Source organism: Gymnoscopelus braueri, assembly GCF_963280865.1.
Source record: "Gymnoscopelus braueri genome assembly, chromosome: 6".
NCBI classification, from domain to species: domain Eukaryota; kingdom Metazoa; phylum Chordata; class Actinopteri; order Myctophiformes; family Myctophidae; genus Gymnoscopelus; species Gymnoscopelus braueri.
This window is the reverse complement of record NC_137607.1, coordinates 1,362,450-1,382,219: the sequence shown is the minus strand read 5'-3', so window position 1 is coordinate 1,382,219 and position 19,770 is coordinate 1,362,450. Positions and strand designations below refer to the sequence as shown.

General features: G+C 36.4%; 1 protein-coding gene across 1 annotated transcript in view; it reads right to left on the bottom strand.

Moving 5' to 3' along the window:
* The window catches only part of tmem259 (transmembrane protein 259), a gene marked incomplete at its 5' end in the record, with an annotated part of 29,534 nt that overhangs the window by 3,155 nt on the left and 6,609 nt on the right, over positions 1 to 19,770 (bottom strand). The window contains 5 exons of the mRNA XM_080429909.1: positions 1,310 to 1,363; positions 12,403 to 12,502; positions 13,236 to 13,368; positions 15,132 to 15,215; positions 17,987 to 18,044. Coding sequence (XP_080286035.1) covers positions 1,310 to 1,363; positions 12,403 to 12,502; positions 13,236 to 13,368; positions 15,132 to 15,215; positions 17,987 to 18,044 — 429 coding nt within the window. The remainder of the gene's footprint in view (positions 1 to 1,309; positions 1,364 to 12,402; positions 12,503 to 13,235; positions 13,369 to 15,131; positions 15,216 to 17,986; positions 18,045 to 19,770) is intronic.

Sequence of the window (19,770 nt, the reverse complement as noted above, 5' to 3'; positions counted from 1 at the left end):
ACTAAAGAGTCCAAGCTTCTAGCTTGGACTCTTTAGTGTATAAAAACATCCACTAAAGAGTCCAAGCTTCTAGCTAAGCTTGGACTCTTTAGTGTATAAAAACATCCACTAAAGAGTCCAAGCTTCTAGCTAAGCTTGGACTCTTTAGTGGATAAAAACATCCACTAAAGAGTCCAAGCTTCTAGCTTGGACTCTTTAGTGTATAAAAACATCCACTAAAGAGTCCAAGCTTCTAGCTAAGCTTGGACTCTTTAGTGTATAAAAACATCCACTAAAGAGTCCAAGCTTCTAGCTAAGCTTGGACTCTTTAGTGGATAAAAACATCCACTAAAGAGTCCAAGCTTCTAGCTTGGACTGGACTCTTTAGTGTATAAAAACATCCACTAAAGAGTCCAAGCTTCTAGCTTGGACTGGACTCTTTAGTGTATAAAAACATCCACTAAAGAGTCCAAGCTTCTAGCTAAGCTTGTATTGGTATATACAAGCTTATATTGGTATATAATATACCAATATAACATCCACTTAAGAGTCCAAGCTTCTAGCTAAGCTTGGACTCTTTAGTGTATAAAAACATCCACTAAAGAGTCCAAGCTTCTAGCTAAGCTTGGACTCTTTAGTGTATAAAAACATCCACTAAAGAGTCCAAGCTTCTAGCTAAGCTTGGACTCTTTAGTGTATAAAAACATCCACTAAAGAGTCCAAGCTTCTAGCTAAGCTTGGACTCTTTAGTGGATAAAAACATCCACTAAAGAGTCCAAGCTTCTAGCTTGGACTCTTTAGTGTATAAAAACATCCACTAAAGAGTCCAAGCTTCTAGCTAAGCTTGGACTCTTTAGTGTATAAAAACATCCACTAAAGAGTCCAAGCTTCTAGCTAAGCTTGGACTCTTTAGTGTATAAAAACATCCACTAAAGAGTCCAAGCTTCTAGCTAAGCTTGGACTCTTTAGTGTATAAAAACATCCACTAAAGAGTCCAAGCTTCTAGCTAAGCTTGGACTCTTTAGTGTATAAAAACATCCACTAAAGAGTCCAAGCTTCTAGCTTGGATTATTTTTTGTTGTTGGTGAAAACGAGCCATTTTCAACGGGCGAAAGCAACAAAATGGCCGATCGCGGTAAAATAATATTTTGTTCCAGTGGATAGACCAGACCCTCCCCCCCCCGGTCACTCTTTGTGCACATCAGCGTGCACGTAGTGGTTTCTGCGGCGCTCTGTGGATCGTCAGAATAAGGTAAAAAAGCTGGCGGATTAATTAATTAATACCTGAATGAGTTAATAATAATAATTATTATTATTATAATAATGTTACCTGTTGGAGGATGGCTGGCAGCTCATAGTGGTGGAAGAAATATATCATAGAATGCTGAGAGAGAGAGAGAGAGAGAGAGAGAGAGAGAGAGAGAGAGAGAGACAGACAGAGAGAGACAGAGAGAGAGACAGAGAGAGAGAGACAGAGAGAGAGAGAGAGAGACAGAGAGAGAGAGAGAGAGAGAGAGAGACAGAGAGAGAGAGAGAGAGAGAGAGAGAGAGAGAGAGAGACAGACAGAGAGAGAGAGACAGAGAGAGAGAGAGAGAGAGAGAGAGAGAGAGAGGAGAACAGTGTTAATTTAGTTGACAAAAACTATGATAAAACAAATGTTGTAAATGGTATATAAATGGTAAATGGTGCATTTATATAGAGCTATTATCCAAAGCGCTTTACATAGATTTACACACACACACACACGCGCGCGCACACGCACACACACACACACACACACACACACACACACACACACACACACACACACACACACAGAGGAGGAAACCATGTAAGGCACCAACCTGCTCATCAGGAGCAGTGAGGGGTTCAGTGTCTTGCTCAAGGACACTTCTACACTAACTCTGGGGGAGCCTGGGATCAAACAGGGAACCTCAGGGTCCCATACGGGCCGCTCTACCCCTGAACCACTGTCACCCCAGTAGAACTAAGACTTAGTATGTTAAACCCCCCAGGATTCTGACATTCTGTCAACTTGGTTTTCTTTATTGATTTGATGGCTGTGCTTATGTTACTGTAAGTTAGAGAACCCTTTAACTAAGTTCTTTATGTTGCTGTAAGTTAGAGAACCCTTTATCTAAGTTCTTTATGTTGCTGTAAGTTTAAGAACCCTTTATCTAAGTTCTTTATGTTGCTGTAAGTTTAAGAACCCTTTAACTAAGTTCTTTATGTTGCTGTAAGTTTAAGAACCCTTTAACTAAGTTCTTTATGTTGCTGTAAGTTTGAGAACCCTTTAACTAAGTTCTTTATGTTGCTGTAAGTTTAAGAACCCTTTATCTAAGTTCTTTATGTTGCTGTAAGTTTAAGAACCCTTTAACTAAGTTCTTTATGTTGCTGTAAGTTTAAGAACCCTTTATCTAAGTTCTTTATGTTGCTGTAAGTTTAAGAACCCTTTATCTAAGTTCTTTATGTTGCTGTAAGTTTGAGAACCCTTTAACTAAGTTCTTTATGTTGCTGTAAGTTTGAGAACCCTTTATCTAAGTTATTTATGTTGCTGTAAGTTTAAGAACCCTTTATCTAAGTTATTTATGTTGCTGTAAGTTTAAGAACCCTTTAACTAAGTTATTTATGTTGCTGTAAGTTTAAGAACCCTTTAACTAAGTTATTTATGTTGCTGTAAGTTTAAGAACCCTTTAACTAAGTTATTTATGTTGCTGTAAGTTTAAGAACCCTTTAACTAAGTTATTTATGTTGCTGTAAGTTTGAGAACCCTTTAACTAAGTTCTTTATGTTGCTGTAAGTTTAAGAACCCTTTAACTAAGTTCTTTATGTTGCTGTAAGTTTGAGAACCCTTTATCTAAGTTCTTTATGTTGCTGTAAGTTTAAGAACCCTTTATCTAAGTTCTTTATGTTGCTGTACGTTTGAGAACCCTTTAACTAAGTTATTTATTTTGCTGTAAGTTTAAGAACCCTTTAACTAAGTTATTTATGTTGCTGTAAGTTTGAGAACCCTTTATCTAAGTTCTTTATGTTGCTGTAAGTTAGAGAACCCTTTATCTAAGTTCTTTATGTTACTGTAAGTTAGAGAACCCTTTATCTAAGTTCTTTATGTTGCTGTAAGTTTGAGAACGATTTATCTAAGTTCTTTATGTTGCTGTAAGTTAGAGAACCCTTTAACTAAGTTCTTTGTTGCTGTAAGTTTGAGAACCCTTTAACTAAGTTCTTTATGTTGCTGTAAGTTTAAGAACCCTTTAACTAAGTTCTTTATGTTGCTGTAAGTTTGAGAACCCTTTAACTAAGTTCTTTATGTTGCTGTAAGTTTAAGAACCCTTTAACTAAGTTCTTTATGTTGCTGTAAGTTTGAGAACCCTTTATCTAAGTTCTTTATGTTGCTGTAAGTTTAAGAACCCTTTATCTAAGTTCTTTATGTTGCTGTACGTTTGAGAACCCTTTAACTAAGTTATTTATTTTGCTGTAAGTTTAAGAACCCTTTAACTAAGTTATTTATGTTGCTGTAAGTTTGAGAACCCTTTATCTAAGTTCTTTATGTTGCTGTAAGTTAGAGAACCCTTTATCTAAGTTCTTTATGTTACTGTAAGTTAGAGAACCCTTTATCTAAGTTCTTTATGTTGCTGTAAGTTTGAGAACGATTTATCTAAGTTCTTTATGTTGCTGTAAGTTAGAGAACCCTTTAACTAAGTTCTTTGTTGCTGTAAGTTTGAGAACCCTTTAACTAAGTTCTTTATGTTGCTGTAAGTTTAAGAACCCTTTAACTAAGTTCTTTATGTTGCTGTAAGTTAGAGAACCCTTTAACTAAGTTCTTTATGTTACTGTAAGTTTAAGAACCCTTTAACTAAGTTCTTTATGTTGCTGTAAGTTTAAGAACCCTTTAACTAAGTTCTTTATGTTGCTGTAAGTTTGAGAACCCTTTAACTAAGTTCTTTATGTTGCTGTAAGTTTGAGAACCCTTTATCTAAGTTCTTTATGTTGCTGTAAGTTTGAGAACCCTTTAACTAAGTTCTTTATGTTGCTGTAAGTTTGAGAACCCTTTATCTAAGTTCTTTATGTTGCTGTAAGTTTAAGAACCCTTTATCTAAGTTCTTTATGTTGCTGTAAGTTTAAGAACCCTTTAACTAAGTTATTTATGTTGCTGTAAGTTTAAGAACCCTTTAACTAAGTTATTTATGTTGCTGTAAGTTTAAGAACCCTTTAACTAAGTTATTTATGTTGCTGTAAGTTTAAGAACCCTTTAACTAAGTTATTTATGTTGCTGTAAGTTTGAGAACCCTTTAACTAAGTTCTTTATGTTGCTGTAAGTTTAAGAACCCTTTAACTAAGTTCTTTATGTTGCTGTAAGTTTGAGAACCCTTTATCTAAGTTCTTTATGTTGCTGTAAGTTTAAGAACCCTTTATCTAAGTTCTTTATGTTGCTGTACGTTTGAGAACCCTTTAACTAAGTTATTTATGTTGCTGTAAGTTTAAGAACCCTTTAACTAAGTTATTTATGTTGCTGTAAGTTTGAGAACCCTTTATCTAAGTTCTTTATGTTGCTGTAAGTTTAAGAACCCTTTATCTAAGTTCTTTATGTTGCTGTAAGTTTAAGAACCCTTTATCTAAGTTCTTTATGTTGCTGTAAGTTTAAGAACCCTTTAACTAAGTTCTTTATGTTGCTGTAAGTTTAAGAACCCTTTAACTAAGTTCTTTATGTTGCTGTAAGTTTGAGAACCCTTTAACTAAGTTCTTTATGTTGCTGTAAGTTTAAGAACCCTTTATCTAAGTTCTTTATGTTGCTGTAAGTTTAAGAACCCTTTAACTAAGTTCTTTATGTTGCTGTAAGTTTAAGAACCCTTTATCTAAGTTCTTTATGTTGCTGTAAGTTTAAGAACCCTTTATCTAAGTTCTTTATGTTGCTGTAAGTTTGAGAACCCTTTAACTAAGTTCTTTATGTTGCTGTAAGTTTGAGAACCCTTTATCTAAGTTATTTATGTTGCTGTAAGTTTAAGAACCCTTTATCTAAGTTCTTTATGTTGCTGTAAGTTTAAGAACCCTTTAACTAAGTTATTTATGTTGCTGTAAGTTTAAGAACCCTTTAACTAAGTTATTTATGTTGCTGTAAGTTTAAGAACCCTTTAACTAAGTTATTTATGTTGCTGTAAGTTTAAGAACCCTTTAACTAAGTTATTTATGTTGCTGTAAGTTTAAGAACCCTTTAACTAAGTTATTTATGTTGCTGTAAGTTTGAGAACCCTTTAACTAAGTTCTTTATGTTGCTGTAAGTTTAAGAACCCTTTAACTAAGTTCTTTATGTTGCTGTAAGTTTGAGAACCCTTTATCTAAGTTCTTTATGTTGCTGTAAGTTTAAGAACCCTTTATCTAAGTTCTTTATGTTGCTGTACGTTTGAGAACCCTTTAACTAAGTTATTTATTTTGCTGTAAGTTTAAGAACCCTTTAACTAAGTTATTTATGTTGCTGTAAGTTTGAGAACCCTTTATCTAAGTTCTTTATGTTGCTGTAAGTTTAAGAACCCTTTATCTAAGTTCTTTATGTTGCTGTAAGTTTAAGAACCCTTTATCTAAGTTCTTTATGTTGCTGTAAGTTTAAGAACCCTTTAACTAAGTTATTTATGTTGCTGTAAGTTTAAGAACCCTTTAACTAAGTTCTTTATGTTGCTGTAAGTTTGAGAACCCTTTAACTAAGTTCTTTATGTTGCTGTAAGTTTAAGAACCCTTTATCTAAGTTCTTTATGTTGCTGTAAGTTTAAGAACCCTTTAACTAAGTTCTTTATGTTGCTGTAAGTTTAAGAACCCTTTATCTAAGTTCTTTATGTTGCTGTAAGTTTAAGAACCCTTTATCTAAGTTCTTTATGTTGCTGTAAGTTTGAGAACCCTTTAACTAAGTTCTTTATGTTGCTGTAAGTTTGAGAACCCTTTATCTAAGTTATTTATGTTGCTGTAAGTTTGAGAACCCTTTAACTAAGTTCTTTATGTTGCTGTAAGTTTAAGAACCCTTTATCTAAGTTCTTTATGTTGCTGTAAGTTTAAGAACCCTTTAACTAAGTTCTTTATGTTACTGTAAGTTTAAGAACCCTTTATCTAAGTTCTTTATGTTGCAGTAAGTTAGAGAACCCTTTATCTAAGTTCTTTATGTTACTGTAAGTTTGAGAACCCTTTATCTAAGTTCTTTATGTTAGAGAACCCTTTAACTAAGTTCTTTATGTTGCTGTAAGTTTGAGAACCCTTTAACTAAGTTCTTTATGTTGCTGTAAGTTTGAGAACCCTTTATCTAAGTTCTTTATGTTGCTGTAAGTTTAAGAACCCTTTATCTAAGTTCTTTATGTTGCTGTAAGTTTAAGAACCCTTTAACTAAGTTATTTATGTTGCTGTAAGTTTAAGAACCCTTTAACTAAGTTATTTATGTTGCTGTAAGTTTAAGAACCCTTTAACTAAGTTCTTTATGTTGCTGTAAGTTTAAGAACCCTTTAACTAAGTTCTTTATGTTGCTGTAAGTTTGAGAACCCTTTAACTAAGTTCTTTATGTTGCTGTAAGTTTAAGAACCCTTTAACTAAGTTCTTTATGTTGCTGTAAGTTTGAGAACCCTTTATCTAAGTTATTTATGTTGCTGTAAGTTTAAGAACCCTTTATCTAAGTTCTTTATGTTGCTGTACGTTTGAGAACCCTTTAACTAAGTTATTTATGTTGCTGTAAGTTTGAGAACCCTTTATCTAAGTTCTTTATGTTGCTGTAAGTTTAAGAACCCTTTATCTAAGTTCTTTATGTTGCTGTAAGTTTAAGAACCCTTTATCTAAGTTCTTTATGTTGCTGTAAGTTTAAGAACCATTTAACTAAGTTCTTTATGTTGCTGTAAGTTTAAGAACCCTTTAACTAAGTTCTTTATGTTGCTGTAAGTTTGAGAACCCTTTAACTAAGTTCTTTATGTTGCTGTAAGTTTAAGAACCCTTTATCTAAGTTCTTTATGTTGCTGTAAGTTTAAGAACCCTTTAACTAAGTTCTTTATGTTGCTGTAAGTTTAAGAACCCTTTATCTAAGTTCTTTATGTTGCTGTAAGTTTGAGAACCCTTTAACTAAGTTCTTTATGTTGCTGTAAGTTTGAGAACCCTTTATCTAAGTTATTTATGTTGCTGTAAGTTTGAGAACCCTTTAACTAAGTTCTTTATGTTGCTGTAAGTTTAAGAACCCTTTATCTAAGTTCTTTATGTTGCTGTAAGTTTAAGAACCCTTTATCTAAGTTCTTTATGTTGCTGTAAGTTTAAGAACCCTTTAACTAAGTTCTTTATGTTGCTGTAAGTTTAAGAACCCTTTAACTAAGTTCTTTATGTTGCTGTAAGTTTAAGAACCCTTTAACTAAGTTCTTTATGTTGCTGTAAGTTTAAGAACCCTTTAACTAAGTTCTTTATGTTGCTGTAAGTTTAAGAACCCTTTAACTAAGTTATTTATGTTGCTGTAAGTTTGAGAACCCTTTATCTAAGTTCTTTGTTGCTGTAAGTTTAAGAACCCTTTAACTAAGTTATTTATGTTGCTGTAAGTTTGAGAACCCTTTAACTAAGTTCTTTATGTTGCTGTAAGTTTAAGAACCCTTTAACTAAGTTCTTTATGTTGCTGTAAGTTTGAGAACCCTTTAACTAAGTTCTTTATGTTGCTGTAAGTTTAAGAACCCTTTATCTAAGTTCTTTATGTTGCTGTAAGTTTGAGAACCCTTTATCTAAGTTCTTTATGTTGCTGTAAGTTTAAGAACCCTTTATCTAAGTTCTTTATGTTGCTGTAAGTTTGAGAACCCTTTATCTAAGTTCTTTATGTTGCTGTAAGTTTAAGAACCCTTTAACTAAGTTCTTTATGTTGCTGTAAGTTTGAGAACCCTTTATCTAAGTTCTTTATGTTGCTGTAAGTTTAAGAACCCTTTAACTAAGTTCTTTATGTTGCTGTAAGTTTAAGAACCCTTTAACTAAGTTCTTTATGTTGCTGTAAGTTTGAGAACCCTTTAACTAAGTTCTTTATGTTGCTGTAAGTTTAAGAACCCTTTATCTAAGTTCTTTATGTTGCTGTAAGTTTAAGAACCCTTTAACTAAGTTCTTTATGTTGCTGTAAGTTTAAGAACCCTTTATCTAAGTTCTTTATGTTGCTGTAAGTTTAAGAACCCTTTATCTAAGTTCTTTATGTTGCTGTAAGTTTGAGAACCCTTTAACTAAGTTCTTTATGTTGCTGTAAGTTTGAGAACCCTTTATCTAAGTTATTTATGTTGCTGTAAGTTTGAGAACCCTTTAACTAAGTTCTTTATGTTGCTGTAAGTTTAAGAACCCTTTATCTAAGTTCTTTATGTTGCTGTAAGTTTAAGAACCCTTTATCTAAGTTCTTTATGTTGCTGTAAGTTTAAGAACCCTTTAACTAAGTTCTTTATGTTGCTGTAAGTTTAAGAACCCTTTAACTAAGTTCTTTATGTTGCTGTAAGTTTAAGAACCCTTTAACTAAGCTCTTTATGTTGCTGTAAGTTTAAGAACCCTTTAACTAAGTTATTTATGTTGCTGTAAGTTTGAGAACCCTTTATCTAAGTTCTTTATGTTGCTGTAAGTTTAAGAACCCTTTAACTAAGTTATTTATGTTGCTGTAAGTTTGAGAACCCTTTAACTAAGTTCTTTATGTTGCTGTAAGTTTAAGAACCCTTTAACTAAGTTCTTTATGTTGCTGTAAGTTTGAGAACCCTTTCTTTATGTTGCTGTAAGTTTAAGAACCCTTTATCTAAGTTCTTTATGTTGCTGTAAGTTTGAGAACCCTTTATCTAAGTTCTTTATGTTGCTGTAAGTTTAAGAACCCTTTATCTAAGTTCTTTATGTTGCTGTAAGTTTGAGAACCCTTTATCTAAGTTCTTTATGTTGCTGTAAGTTTAAGAACCCTTTAACTAAGTTCTTTATGTTGCTGTAAGTTTGAGAACCCTTTATCTAAGTTCTTTATGTTGCTGTAAGTTTGAGAACCCTTTAACTAAGTTCTTTATGTTGCTGTAAGTTTGAGAACCCTTTAACTAAGTTCTTTATGTTGCTGTAAGTTTGAGAACCCTTTATCTAAGTTCTTTATGTTGCTGTAAGTTTAAGAACCCTTTAACTAAGTTCTTTATGTTGCTGTAAGTTTGAGAACCCTTTAACTAAGTTCTTTATGTTGCTGTAAGTTTGAGAACCCTTTATCTAAGTTCTTTATGTTGCTGTAAGTTTAAGAACCCTTTATCTAAGTTCTTTATGTTGCTGTAAGTTTGAGAACCCTTTATCTAAGTTCTTTATGTTGCTGTAAGTTTAAGAACCCTTTAACTAAGTTCTTTATGTTGCTGTAAGTTTAAGAACCCTTTATCTAAGTTCTTTATGTTGCTGTAAGTTTAAGAACCCTTTAACTAAGTTATTTATGTTACTGTAAGTTTGAGAACCCTTTAACTAAGTTCTTTATGTTGCTGTAAGTTTGAGAACCCTTTAACTAAGTTCTTTATGTTGCTGTAAGTTTGAGAACCCTTTAACTAAGTTCTTTATGTTGCTGTAAGTTTGAGAACCCTTTAACTAAGTTCTTTATGTTGCTGTAAGTTTGAGAACCCTTTAACTAAGTTCTTTATGTTGCTGTAAGTTTGAGAACCCTTTATCTAAGTTCTTTATGTTGCTGTAAGTTTAAGAACCCTTTATCTAAGTTCTTTATGTTGCTGTAAGTTTGAGAACCCTTTATCTAAGTTCTTTATGTTGCTGTAAGTTTAAGAACCCTTTAACTAAGTTCTTTATGTTGCTGTAAGTTTGAGAACCCTTTATCTAAGTTCTTTATGTTGCTGTAAGTTTAAGAACCCTTTAACTAAGTTCTTTATGTTGCTGTAAGTTTAAGAACCCTTTAACTAAGTTCTTTATGTTGCTGTAAGTTTGAGAACCCTTTAACTAAGTTCTTTATGTTGCTGTAAGTTTAAGAACCCTTTATCTAAGTTCTTTATGTTGCTGTAAGTTTAAGAACCCTTTAACTAAGTTCTTTATGTTGCTGTAAGTTTAAGAACCCTTTATCTAAGTTCTTTATGTTGCTGTAAGTTTAAGAACCCTTTATCTAAGTTCTTTATGTTGCTGTAAGTTTGAGAACCCTTTAACTAAGTTCTTTATGTTGCTGTAAGTTTGAGAACCCTTTATCTAAGTTATTTATGTTGCTGTAAGTTTGAGAACCCTTTAACTAAGTTCTTTATGTTGCTGTAAGTTTAAGAACCCTTTATCTAAGTTCTTTATGTTGCTGTAAGTTTAAGAACCCTTTATCTAAGTTCTTTATGTTGCTGTAAGTTTAAGAACCCTTTAACTAAGTTATTTATGTTGCTGTAAGTTTAAGAACCCTTTAACTAAGTTATTTATGTTGCTGTAAGTTTAAGAACCCTTTAACTAAGTTCTTTATGTTGCTGTAAGTTTAAGAACCCTTTAACTAAGTTATTTATGTTGCTGTAAGTTTGAGAACCCTTTATCTAAGTTCTTTATGTTGCTGTAAGTTTAAGAACCCTTTAACTAAGTTATTTATGTTGCTGTAAGTTTGAGAACCCTTTAACTAAGTTCTTTATGTTGCTGTAAGTTTAAGAACCCTTTAACTAAGTTCTTTATGTTGCTGTAAGTTTGAGAACCCTTTCTTTATGTTGCTGTAAGTTTAAGAACCCTTTATCTAAGTTCTTTATGTTGCTGTAAGTTTGAGAACCCTTTATCTAAGTTCTTTATGTTGCTGTAAGTTTAAGAACCCTTTATCTAAGTTCTTTATGTTGCTGTAAGTTTGAGAACCCTTTATCTAAGTTCTTTATGTTGCTGTAAGTTTAAGAACCCTTTAACTAAGTTCTTTATGTTGCTGTAAGTTTGAGAACCCTTTATCTAAGTTCTTTATGTTGCTGTAAGTTTGAGAACCCTTTAACTAAGTTCTTTATGTTGCTGTAAGTTTGAGAACCCTTTAACTAAGTTCTTTATGTTGCTGTAAGTTTGAGAACCCTTTATCTAAGTTCTTTATGTTGCTGTAAGTTTAAGAACCCTTTAACTAAGTTCTTTATGTTGCTGTAAGTTTGAGAACCCTTTAACTAAGTTCTTTATGTTGCTGTAAGTTTGAGAACCCTTTATCTAAGTTCTTTATGTTGCTGTAAGTTTAAGAACCCTTTATCTAAGTTCTTTATGTTGCTGTAAGTTTGAGAACCCTTTATCTAAGTTCTTTATGTTGCTGTAAGTTTAAGAACCCTTTAACTAAGTTCTTTATGTTGCTGTAAGTTTAAGAACCCTTTATCTAAGTTCTTTATGTTGCTGTAAGTTTAAGAACCCTTTAACTAAGTTATTTATGTTACTGTAAGTTTGAGAACCCTTTAACTAAGTTCTTTATGTTGCTGTAAGTTTGAGAACCCTTTAACTAAGTTCTTTATGTTGCTGTAAGTTTGAGAACCCTTTAACTAAGTTCTTTATGTTGCTGTAAGTTTGAGAACCCTTTATCTAAGTTCTTTATGTTGCTGTAAGTTTAAGAACCCTTTAACTAAGTTCTTTATGTTGCTGTAAGTTTGAGAACCCTTTATCTAAGTTCTTTATGTTGCTGTAAGTTTGAGAACCCTTTAACTAAGTTCTTTATGTTGCTGTAAGTTTGAGAACCCTTTAACTAAGTTCTTTATGTTGCTGTAAGTTTGAGAACCCTTTATCTAAGTTATTTATGTTGCTGTAAGTTTAAGAACCCTTTAACTAAGTTCTTTATGTTGCTGTAAGTTTGAGAACCCTTTAACTAAGTTATTTATGTTGCTGTAAGTTTGAGAACCCTTTATCTAAGTTCTTTATGTTGCTGTAAGTTTAAGAACCCTTTAACTAAGTTCTTTATGTTGCTGTAAGTTTAAGAACCCTTTATCTAAGTTCTTTATGTTGCTGTAAGTTTAAGAACCCTTTAACTAAGTTATTTATGTTACTGTAAGTTTGAGAACCCTTTAACTAAGTTCTTTATGTTGCTGTAAGTTTGAGAACCCTTTAACTAAGTTCTTTATGTTGCTTAAACCCATTCAATCCGGGAACACATCTCTGTCATTTTGGATTTCTATGGCTATTCAAAAATAGCAGATATACAAGCTCATAATCATAGTTCCCACCCCCCCCCCCCCCCGGATTGAATGGGTTAATAAAAACCCCTTAAACACATTGTTTGGATCCAGAGAATGTTTCTTTAGTCTAAGCAGAGTGTGTCAGACAGTAGACTATGGTCCATCTCATGGCCTCTTATTTATTTAGTCTCCAGTAACGTGGCGTCACCAGGCTTTCCACCTCAGAGGAAAGCCTGCTATTGGTTACAAACTGGCCAAACTGGTCGCCGGCACTCGCATACATATATGTGTGTGTGTGGTGTGTGTGTGTGTGTGTGTGTGTGTGTGTGTGTGTGTGTGTGTGTGTGTGTGTGTGTGTGTGTGTGTGTGTACCTGTATAAAGAGCCAGGAGGTCACCAGAGCCAGGCTGCTGTATTGTCCGTTGAAGCGGTAATGATATGCGTAGAAGGCAAAGTGATACAGGTAGAAAAACCTGACAAACACAAACAACAACATATTTACATCACAGTTCATCATGTTTATTCATTAGGCTGTATGACATATTTACATAACGTTGTGTATGGATGTTATCAGAGTTCATGTTTATTCATTAGGATGTATGACATATTTACATAACGTTGTGTATGGATGTTATCATAGTTCATGTTTATTCATTAGGCTGTATGACATATTTACATAACCTTGTGTATGGATGTTATCATAGTTCATGTTTATTCATTAGGCTGTATAACATATTTACATAACGTTGTGTATGGATGTTATCATAGTTCATGTTTATTCATTAGGCTGTATAACATATTTACATAACGTTGTGTATGGATGTTATCATAGTTCATGTTTATTCATTAGGCTGTATAACATATTTACATAACGTTGTGTATGGATGTTATCACAGTTCATGTTTATTCATTAGGCTGTATAACATATTTACATAACGTTGTGTATGGATGTTATCATAGTTCATGTTTATTCATTAGGCTGTATAACATATTTACATAACGTTGTGTATGGATGTTATCACAGTTCATGTTTATTCATTAGGCTGTATAACATATTCACATAACGTTGTGTATGGATGTTATCACAGTTCATGTTTATTCATTAGGCTGTATAACATATTTACATAACGTTGTGTATGGATGTTATCACAGTTCATGTTTATTCATTAGGCTGTATGTAAATAAATATGATAATGAGGTCCTCACCTCAGCCAATGGCGTTTGCTGGTGTTGGTGTGACAGCAGATTGCATCATACTGATCGGCCAACCAGACGATGAGGATGATGTAGAAGGCTGTGGTGGTGTCGTTAAAGAACTCTGACATGATGGCCTCCATGCCTATTAACATATTATTAACATATCATTAACATAATGAATGAGGATGATGTCGTTAACAATGGCCACTACACTTTCATGTTTAACTGTCAGACCAGGGTTTTAGTCAAAGGCAAACTAGTGTTTCACATCTAAGTCATTGTAAAGAAACCAACCCCACCTAGGGTATGGGCGCTGATGACGCCCACAGCGTCCCCGGCGGGAATCGAACCCAGGACCTTCTAGCTGTGAGGCGCCCCCAGTTTTAGCCTTTTTAAAATAGTTCTTTTTAATAAAGTTGTTTTTATATCTGCTCTGTGAAGTGACTTTGAGTACCTAGAAAAGTCCTATATAAATCGTATGTATTATTATTATTATTATTATTATAGAAATGGTCTGTGAAGAAAACAAATACCTTACAGTTACTTTGAGGTCCAAAATGAGCTATGATAATGAGCTATGATAATGAGCTGTGATAATGAGCTGTGATAATGAGCTATGATAATGAGCTGTGATAATGAGCTATGATAATGAGCTATGATAATGAGCTGTGATAATGAGCTGTGATAATGAGTTGTGATAATGAGCTATGATAATGAGCTATGATAATGAGCTGTGATAATGAGCTGTGATAATGAGCTATGATAATGAGCTATGATAATGAGTGCGATAATGAGCTATGATAATGAGCTATGATAATGAGTTAGCCTGGACTTTCTCCCACAGATATATTGACCACTGAGCTGACAGAGCCTGCCTGCTTCATGTGTGGAATATCTGGATCTTCATGCAGTACCACTGGTCAACCAGTAGGTGTCCTACCAGACCACAGGAACTAAATGTCTCAACCTGTTAGTTATATTGTATTAGAAGTGACTCTAACGTAGAGACGGTCAAAACAAAATGTGATTCAGTTTAAAAACACAAACAGTTACATAATGCAGCTTTAAGTCTGACCTGAGAGAGAGACCTGTTATGAACACAGTAACACATGAATAGTGTTGTGTTATCTTACGTGTGTGTGTGTGTGTGTGTGTGTGTGTGTGTGTGTGTGTGTGTGTGTGTGTGTGTGTGTGTGTGTGTGTGTGTGTTTGCAAACAGTATCATTTCCACATTCAGGTCACCTGCACCAGTGCTGTGTAAGCACTCCACTGTGAAGCCGAGTATGTTCAATCTGTGTAGTGATGTCTCAGTGTTCTCTGATTTTGCAGCAAACACCCCCGATGTTGTTGTTGTTGATGAGAATAGTAGAGAGGTTCTCATTCTAGAGGTTGGCTGTAGGTTTGACCACAGCCTAGAAGAAGCCTTTATAACTAAGGTGTTGAAGTATCGACTGCTAGAGCAGACCATGTCGCAACTGGGCTACAACTGTAAACGTTTAGTTTTCATATTTGGCAGCCTGGGCCATGTTCATAAGCTCGTTGTTAGAGGCCTTCAGATGGCTGGTCTCTCAAAGAGAAGAGCCAAACAGCTAGCAAAATATTGCTCAGTGTCAGCTATCATTGGCAGTCGCGCTATTTGGAGACGGCGCTGCTATCTGTACCCTTAAGCTGTATACTGCCTGTTTGGCCCTACATGTGTATAACTGTAACTGTGATTGCCTTTGTCTTGATTGTTATTGTATGTCCTAGTAACCCACAATGTCAAATTGCACTACCAGTATTTGTGTCCTTTAGATCTTGTATTTATGTGGACATAAATAAATAATTTAAATGTGTGTGTGTGTGTGTGTGTGTGTGTGTGTGTGTGTGTGTGTGTGTGTGTGTGTGTGTGTGTGTGTGTCGTACCAACGAGGGCCAGGATGACAGTGAGCAGAGGAGCAGCAGGGAAGGCGATGGTCATGTTCATCTCTAACATCTGGAGGAGGTCCACTGAAACACAAAGGTCAAAGTTCACCTCTAACATCTGTAAACACACCTGGCTTGGAGTGCATATTTAAAGACTTGAAGTGGACACTAAAGGTGGTTTCAGACGGGGAGCGGTTGACCTGCCTATGTAATTCATCTTCAATGAGAGGCGGGTGATTATTTGGGACGAGCGGAGAAGTTGAGGGGCGGAGAGGCGAGCCGGCGCGGTCACGTGAAATTCTCTCGCGCGTGTGCTCGTTTGTGCACACGCCCGCGGGCGGCAAAGAGCTGGATTGTGGTCATCTTTTTTCCCCACGTCCACCGAGCAGGAGGACAAAACGACTATGATTGCAGCGCGATCCCCACTGATCAGAGCGAGAACGCCCGTGTCAACCGCTCCCCGTCTGTAACGACCTTAACCCCTCTAACATCTTAAACCCATTAAGACCTGGAACACATCTGTGGCACTTTTTGATTTGAGCTAAAAAAGCTTTTTTTTACACTTTGGCTATTTATGAAAAATCGTGTAAAATGTGTGCAAATCTTTGAATATATATATTTTTTAAAGTGAACATTTGTAACTCAAATCTTTGCTCCTGGGTGATTCTACAAATGTCTTCTAAATACTAACAGGTTTTTTTTTTAAAACAGATGTTGCTATAATATCAGTGGTTCTCAAACGTTTTTCATGTCAAGGACCCCCAAAATGAGATGTATTTGTCCACGGACCCCCCCCCACCCCCATCTCAAAATATGTGTTTCCAGGGACCTCCAGAAGCAAATATTTGAGTTAAGAATTTGTATATATTCAAAGATTTGCACACGTTTTTTTTTTTTTTAAATAGCAGATCTACAAGCTCATAGCGCGGCACGCTATGAGCTTGTAGATCTGCTATGAGCTTGTAGATCTGCTGCTATGAGCTTGTAGATCTGCTATGAGCTTGTAGATCTGCTATTTTTGAATAGCCAAAGAAATGTAAAATGACAGCTTCTACCCAGGGTCTGTTAGACTGATGAACTCTATGCTTTGGCTGTTCTGCCTTGCTGTGCTGTAATCAGGGTTTCCGCTAGGCATGTTTTGGGCCGGCCACCATGGCCGGCAGGATTATATTTTACCGGCCAAAGAATACATTTACCGGACATATATTATAATTAACGTCACATGAGTGAACTGCTGCGTGACGAATACCAAAACGCCCGCTCGACCCAAAACACAGTCGCCCCGGGGAAAATCAGGCGGCATTTGCCTGGTATTCCTAAACATACCAGTAAACTATGCCTAAACCTAACCTTATTCCTAATCTTAACCTCAGTACCTAATCCTAAACCTATTTCTACCCTTATCCTCAGCAAAACAAATACAAGAACCGCTGGTCCGCCTGAAAAATGGGGGCGAGGGTGTTTTGGGGCGAGTCAACCGACCCTGCGCCAGAGCCTTTCCCTGCGCGACACCGTCGCACAGTATAAACAAATTAATATATACGACCCACACGTGTTCGGGTCCCTTTATCGACAATTGTGTCCGGCTTGGTTCAGATTCGATCACCTATGAAAATCCCGGTTCTGTTTATCAACACCCGAGCGAACCTCAACCACCCTACTCAGTCAGCGCTGATTAGGAGGAGACACAGCGGTGTCTCTCAGCTGTGTTGTGGCGTATCAAAAATAGCAGACATACAAGCTCACAACGCGGCGCGTTGCAACGTGCTGTGAGCTTGTAGCTCTGATATTTTCAACGCGCGACACCATCGTACAACGAATAGGCTATTCTATAACTGCAGCGCACAGCAGCAGCAGAGCCGGCTGTAGGGAATTAAACCACACAGTCAGATCATGATAAAAACTTTAAATGATTATGATTTTAATGGTTGTAGCCAACTACTTTATCCAAACAATAATATTAAGAACACAGGTCACCGCCAGGTTAGGTAGGTTATTATGGCCTCCTGGTGGCGCTATAATAGGCCAATGTGAAAAGGGTGCCATTTCTTCTTGGGCCTTTCACGGCAATCGGACCTTGCATTCATGATTTGAGGCATTTTGTTCCAAAAATGTGTTTTGCTAAATTAGACCTGTTGGTGGCGCTATAACAGGCCAATGTGAAAAGGGTGGCATTTCTTCCTCGGCCTAGTGGGAATTTGCGTGTGAAATTGCACGGAAAGCGGAAGCTGCGTTCATGATTGGAGGCATTTTGTTCATCGGCCTCCTGGTGGCGCTATAACAGGCCCATGTGAAAAATTTGGGGCAGAGGTTCTGAATTGGCATCCAGGGAATGTGTGTGCACAGTTTCGGAGCGACCGGGCCAACGGTGCCTGAGATTAGCTGTTCACAGACAGATGGACAAACGGACACACAAACGGACGGACAGGGGGTAAAACATACTCTCTCGCCATGCCTTTCGGCCTGGCGGAGACAATAAGCTTAAATGATAAAATAGCCTAATAACAGCATTTTCCCAACCGGCCACGGTGGCCGGTGGTGTTTATAATTACCGGCCAATTAAACATTTTACCGGTCAATGGCCGGTAAATACCGGCTAACAGAATCCCTGGCTGTAGTACAGTGTGTCATGCTGCCATGTTATCTCATTCTGATAAATGCTGCTCAGTTTGAATTCACTTTAGGATAGTTTTTTATTGTACACTGCTGGTCCTGAGTACCATTTTAGTTTCATGTGCAAGCATGAAAATAACACATAAAGCAAACCTTTAGACAGACAGACAGACAGACAGACAGACAGACAGACAGACAGACAGACAGACAGACAGACAGACAGACAGACAGACATATCTTACCTATGAAGACAAAGATCTGATGGTGTGAGTATCTCAGCAGCATGGACACTGACAGAGTCTGGAGGGTCAAAGGTCAAACAACAGTATGTCAACAACACACTGACCATCACATTACATTACAGTCATTTAACAGACACTTTTATCCAAAGAGACTTACAGTAATTGCATTCAACATAGGTAGGAAAGGAAACTACTAATCACCAGAAGCATTAAGTGCATTTTCTGCTAGAACAAGCAACTAAGAGCATACCTAGCGACCATGTAGAGTTCATCTCATCTCATCTCCGTATGACACGTTTGTATGTTTTTGTTCATAAATTGATTGAGTGACATCTTTATTGATCATGTAACATACGTCTGACCCACCATAATCAAAAGCATAACGGCTGCATCGTGTAAGACTGACGCACAAAAACGAGACAATCTGAAGTTCAAAACATGTCGCATCGTGAATTGTTTAGATTGGAAAGTGTTGCTAGTTTTGAAACAATTTGTGTGTGTGTGTGTGTGTGTGTGTGCGTGCGTGTGCGTGTGTATAAATGATGGAACCAATGTAAAGCATTAACACAAGCTTGTGACTAAATAATGACTACATTGGATCCAGTGGAACACAGGGTTTTTTCTGGTGAAAGTCTCACTTTTAGACAGGACACACTGGTCCTCATTTATCAATGGAGCGTAAAAAACAGTGTATTTTTTTGTTGTTGCCTTAAATCTGTCCGTAAGCCAACGTCCAGGTGTCATTTATCACAGGATCCTATACAGCCAATCCTATAGCGTACATTAGGTCAGAGCTTTGATCAATCTGACGGCTGAAACCGAGCGTCATTTAAATAACAGGCCCTTAAATATCCTCAAAACGCCCCGATTTGACAACATGAAGAACCGGAATACGAGCAAACAACAGCATGGAGAAGAGTTTCCCATCGCCCGCCCGCCTCACTGCCTGTCAAGTCACACACATCTCACACATCTGTGTCTTTGGTGTATTCCGTAACGGTACAATCTTTGTCAAGTAGGCTTGTAGCCTACATGAATGACACATTATGACACCAATCACATCGCCATCAATGGAATACGTTTGAATATATTATATTATTTAACCCATACTGAGCAGAGTTACACTAAAATAAAGCAGTCATTCCCTGAGACTCGGGCGGGCTGCAGTCCCGTGCTGCCACATTAATGAGAGAGAGCCTGGAGAGGCAAAGGTTTGGAGCGCCGGGTTTCTATCCTCAACCCAGGTTCCATAGGACACGCTGGGAGACCTCACTGTCCATGAGAAGATCTCAGTGGCGCGGCCGCGCCAGCCCCGACTCCGTAAAATGCTCTCGCATAATCGCTCGTACATTTTGAAAATAGCAGATCTACAAGCTCACATCGCGTTGCGATGCGACACGTTGTGAGCTTGTAGATCTGCTATTCTCAAATAGCCAATACAGCCAGATCTGCAATCTTATCTGAATGACTGTTAAAGCAGTTTAAATGAGTTTATAAAATGTTTATTTATTAGTGTGTTAGATATACATGTTGGAGTGGATACATTGTGTCCAGATGCCTGTCAGACGGTCAGACATGCTGCTCCACAGGTCTATGAGGAACAAACAGGTTCAGCCAACGTCTACAACTTGCCTCAGACCTGACGTGAGATCTGAACAACGTCAGGATATATTGATAAATGCCGAAAGTTGCGCTGATCTCGCCCATTATTTGGTCTGCACCGCGTTGATAAATGAGAGCCACTATGTTTACATGTATAGGAATATGTCCTGGGATGCTCTGTA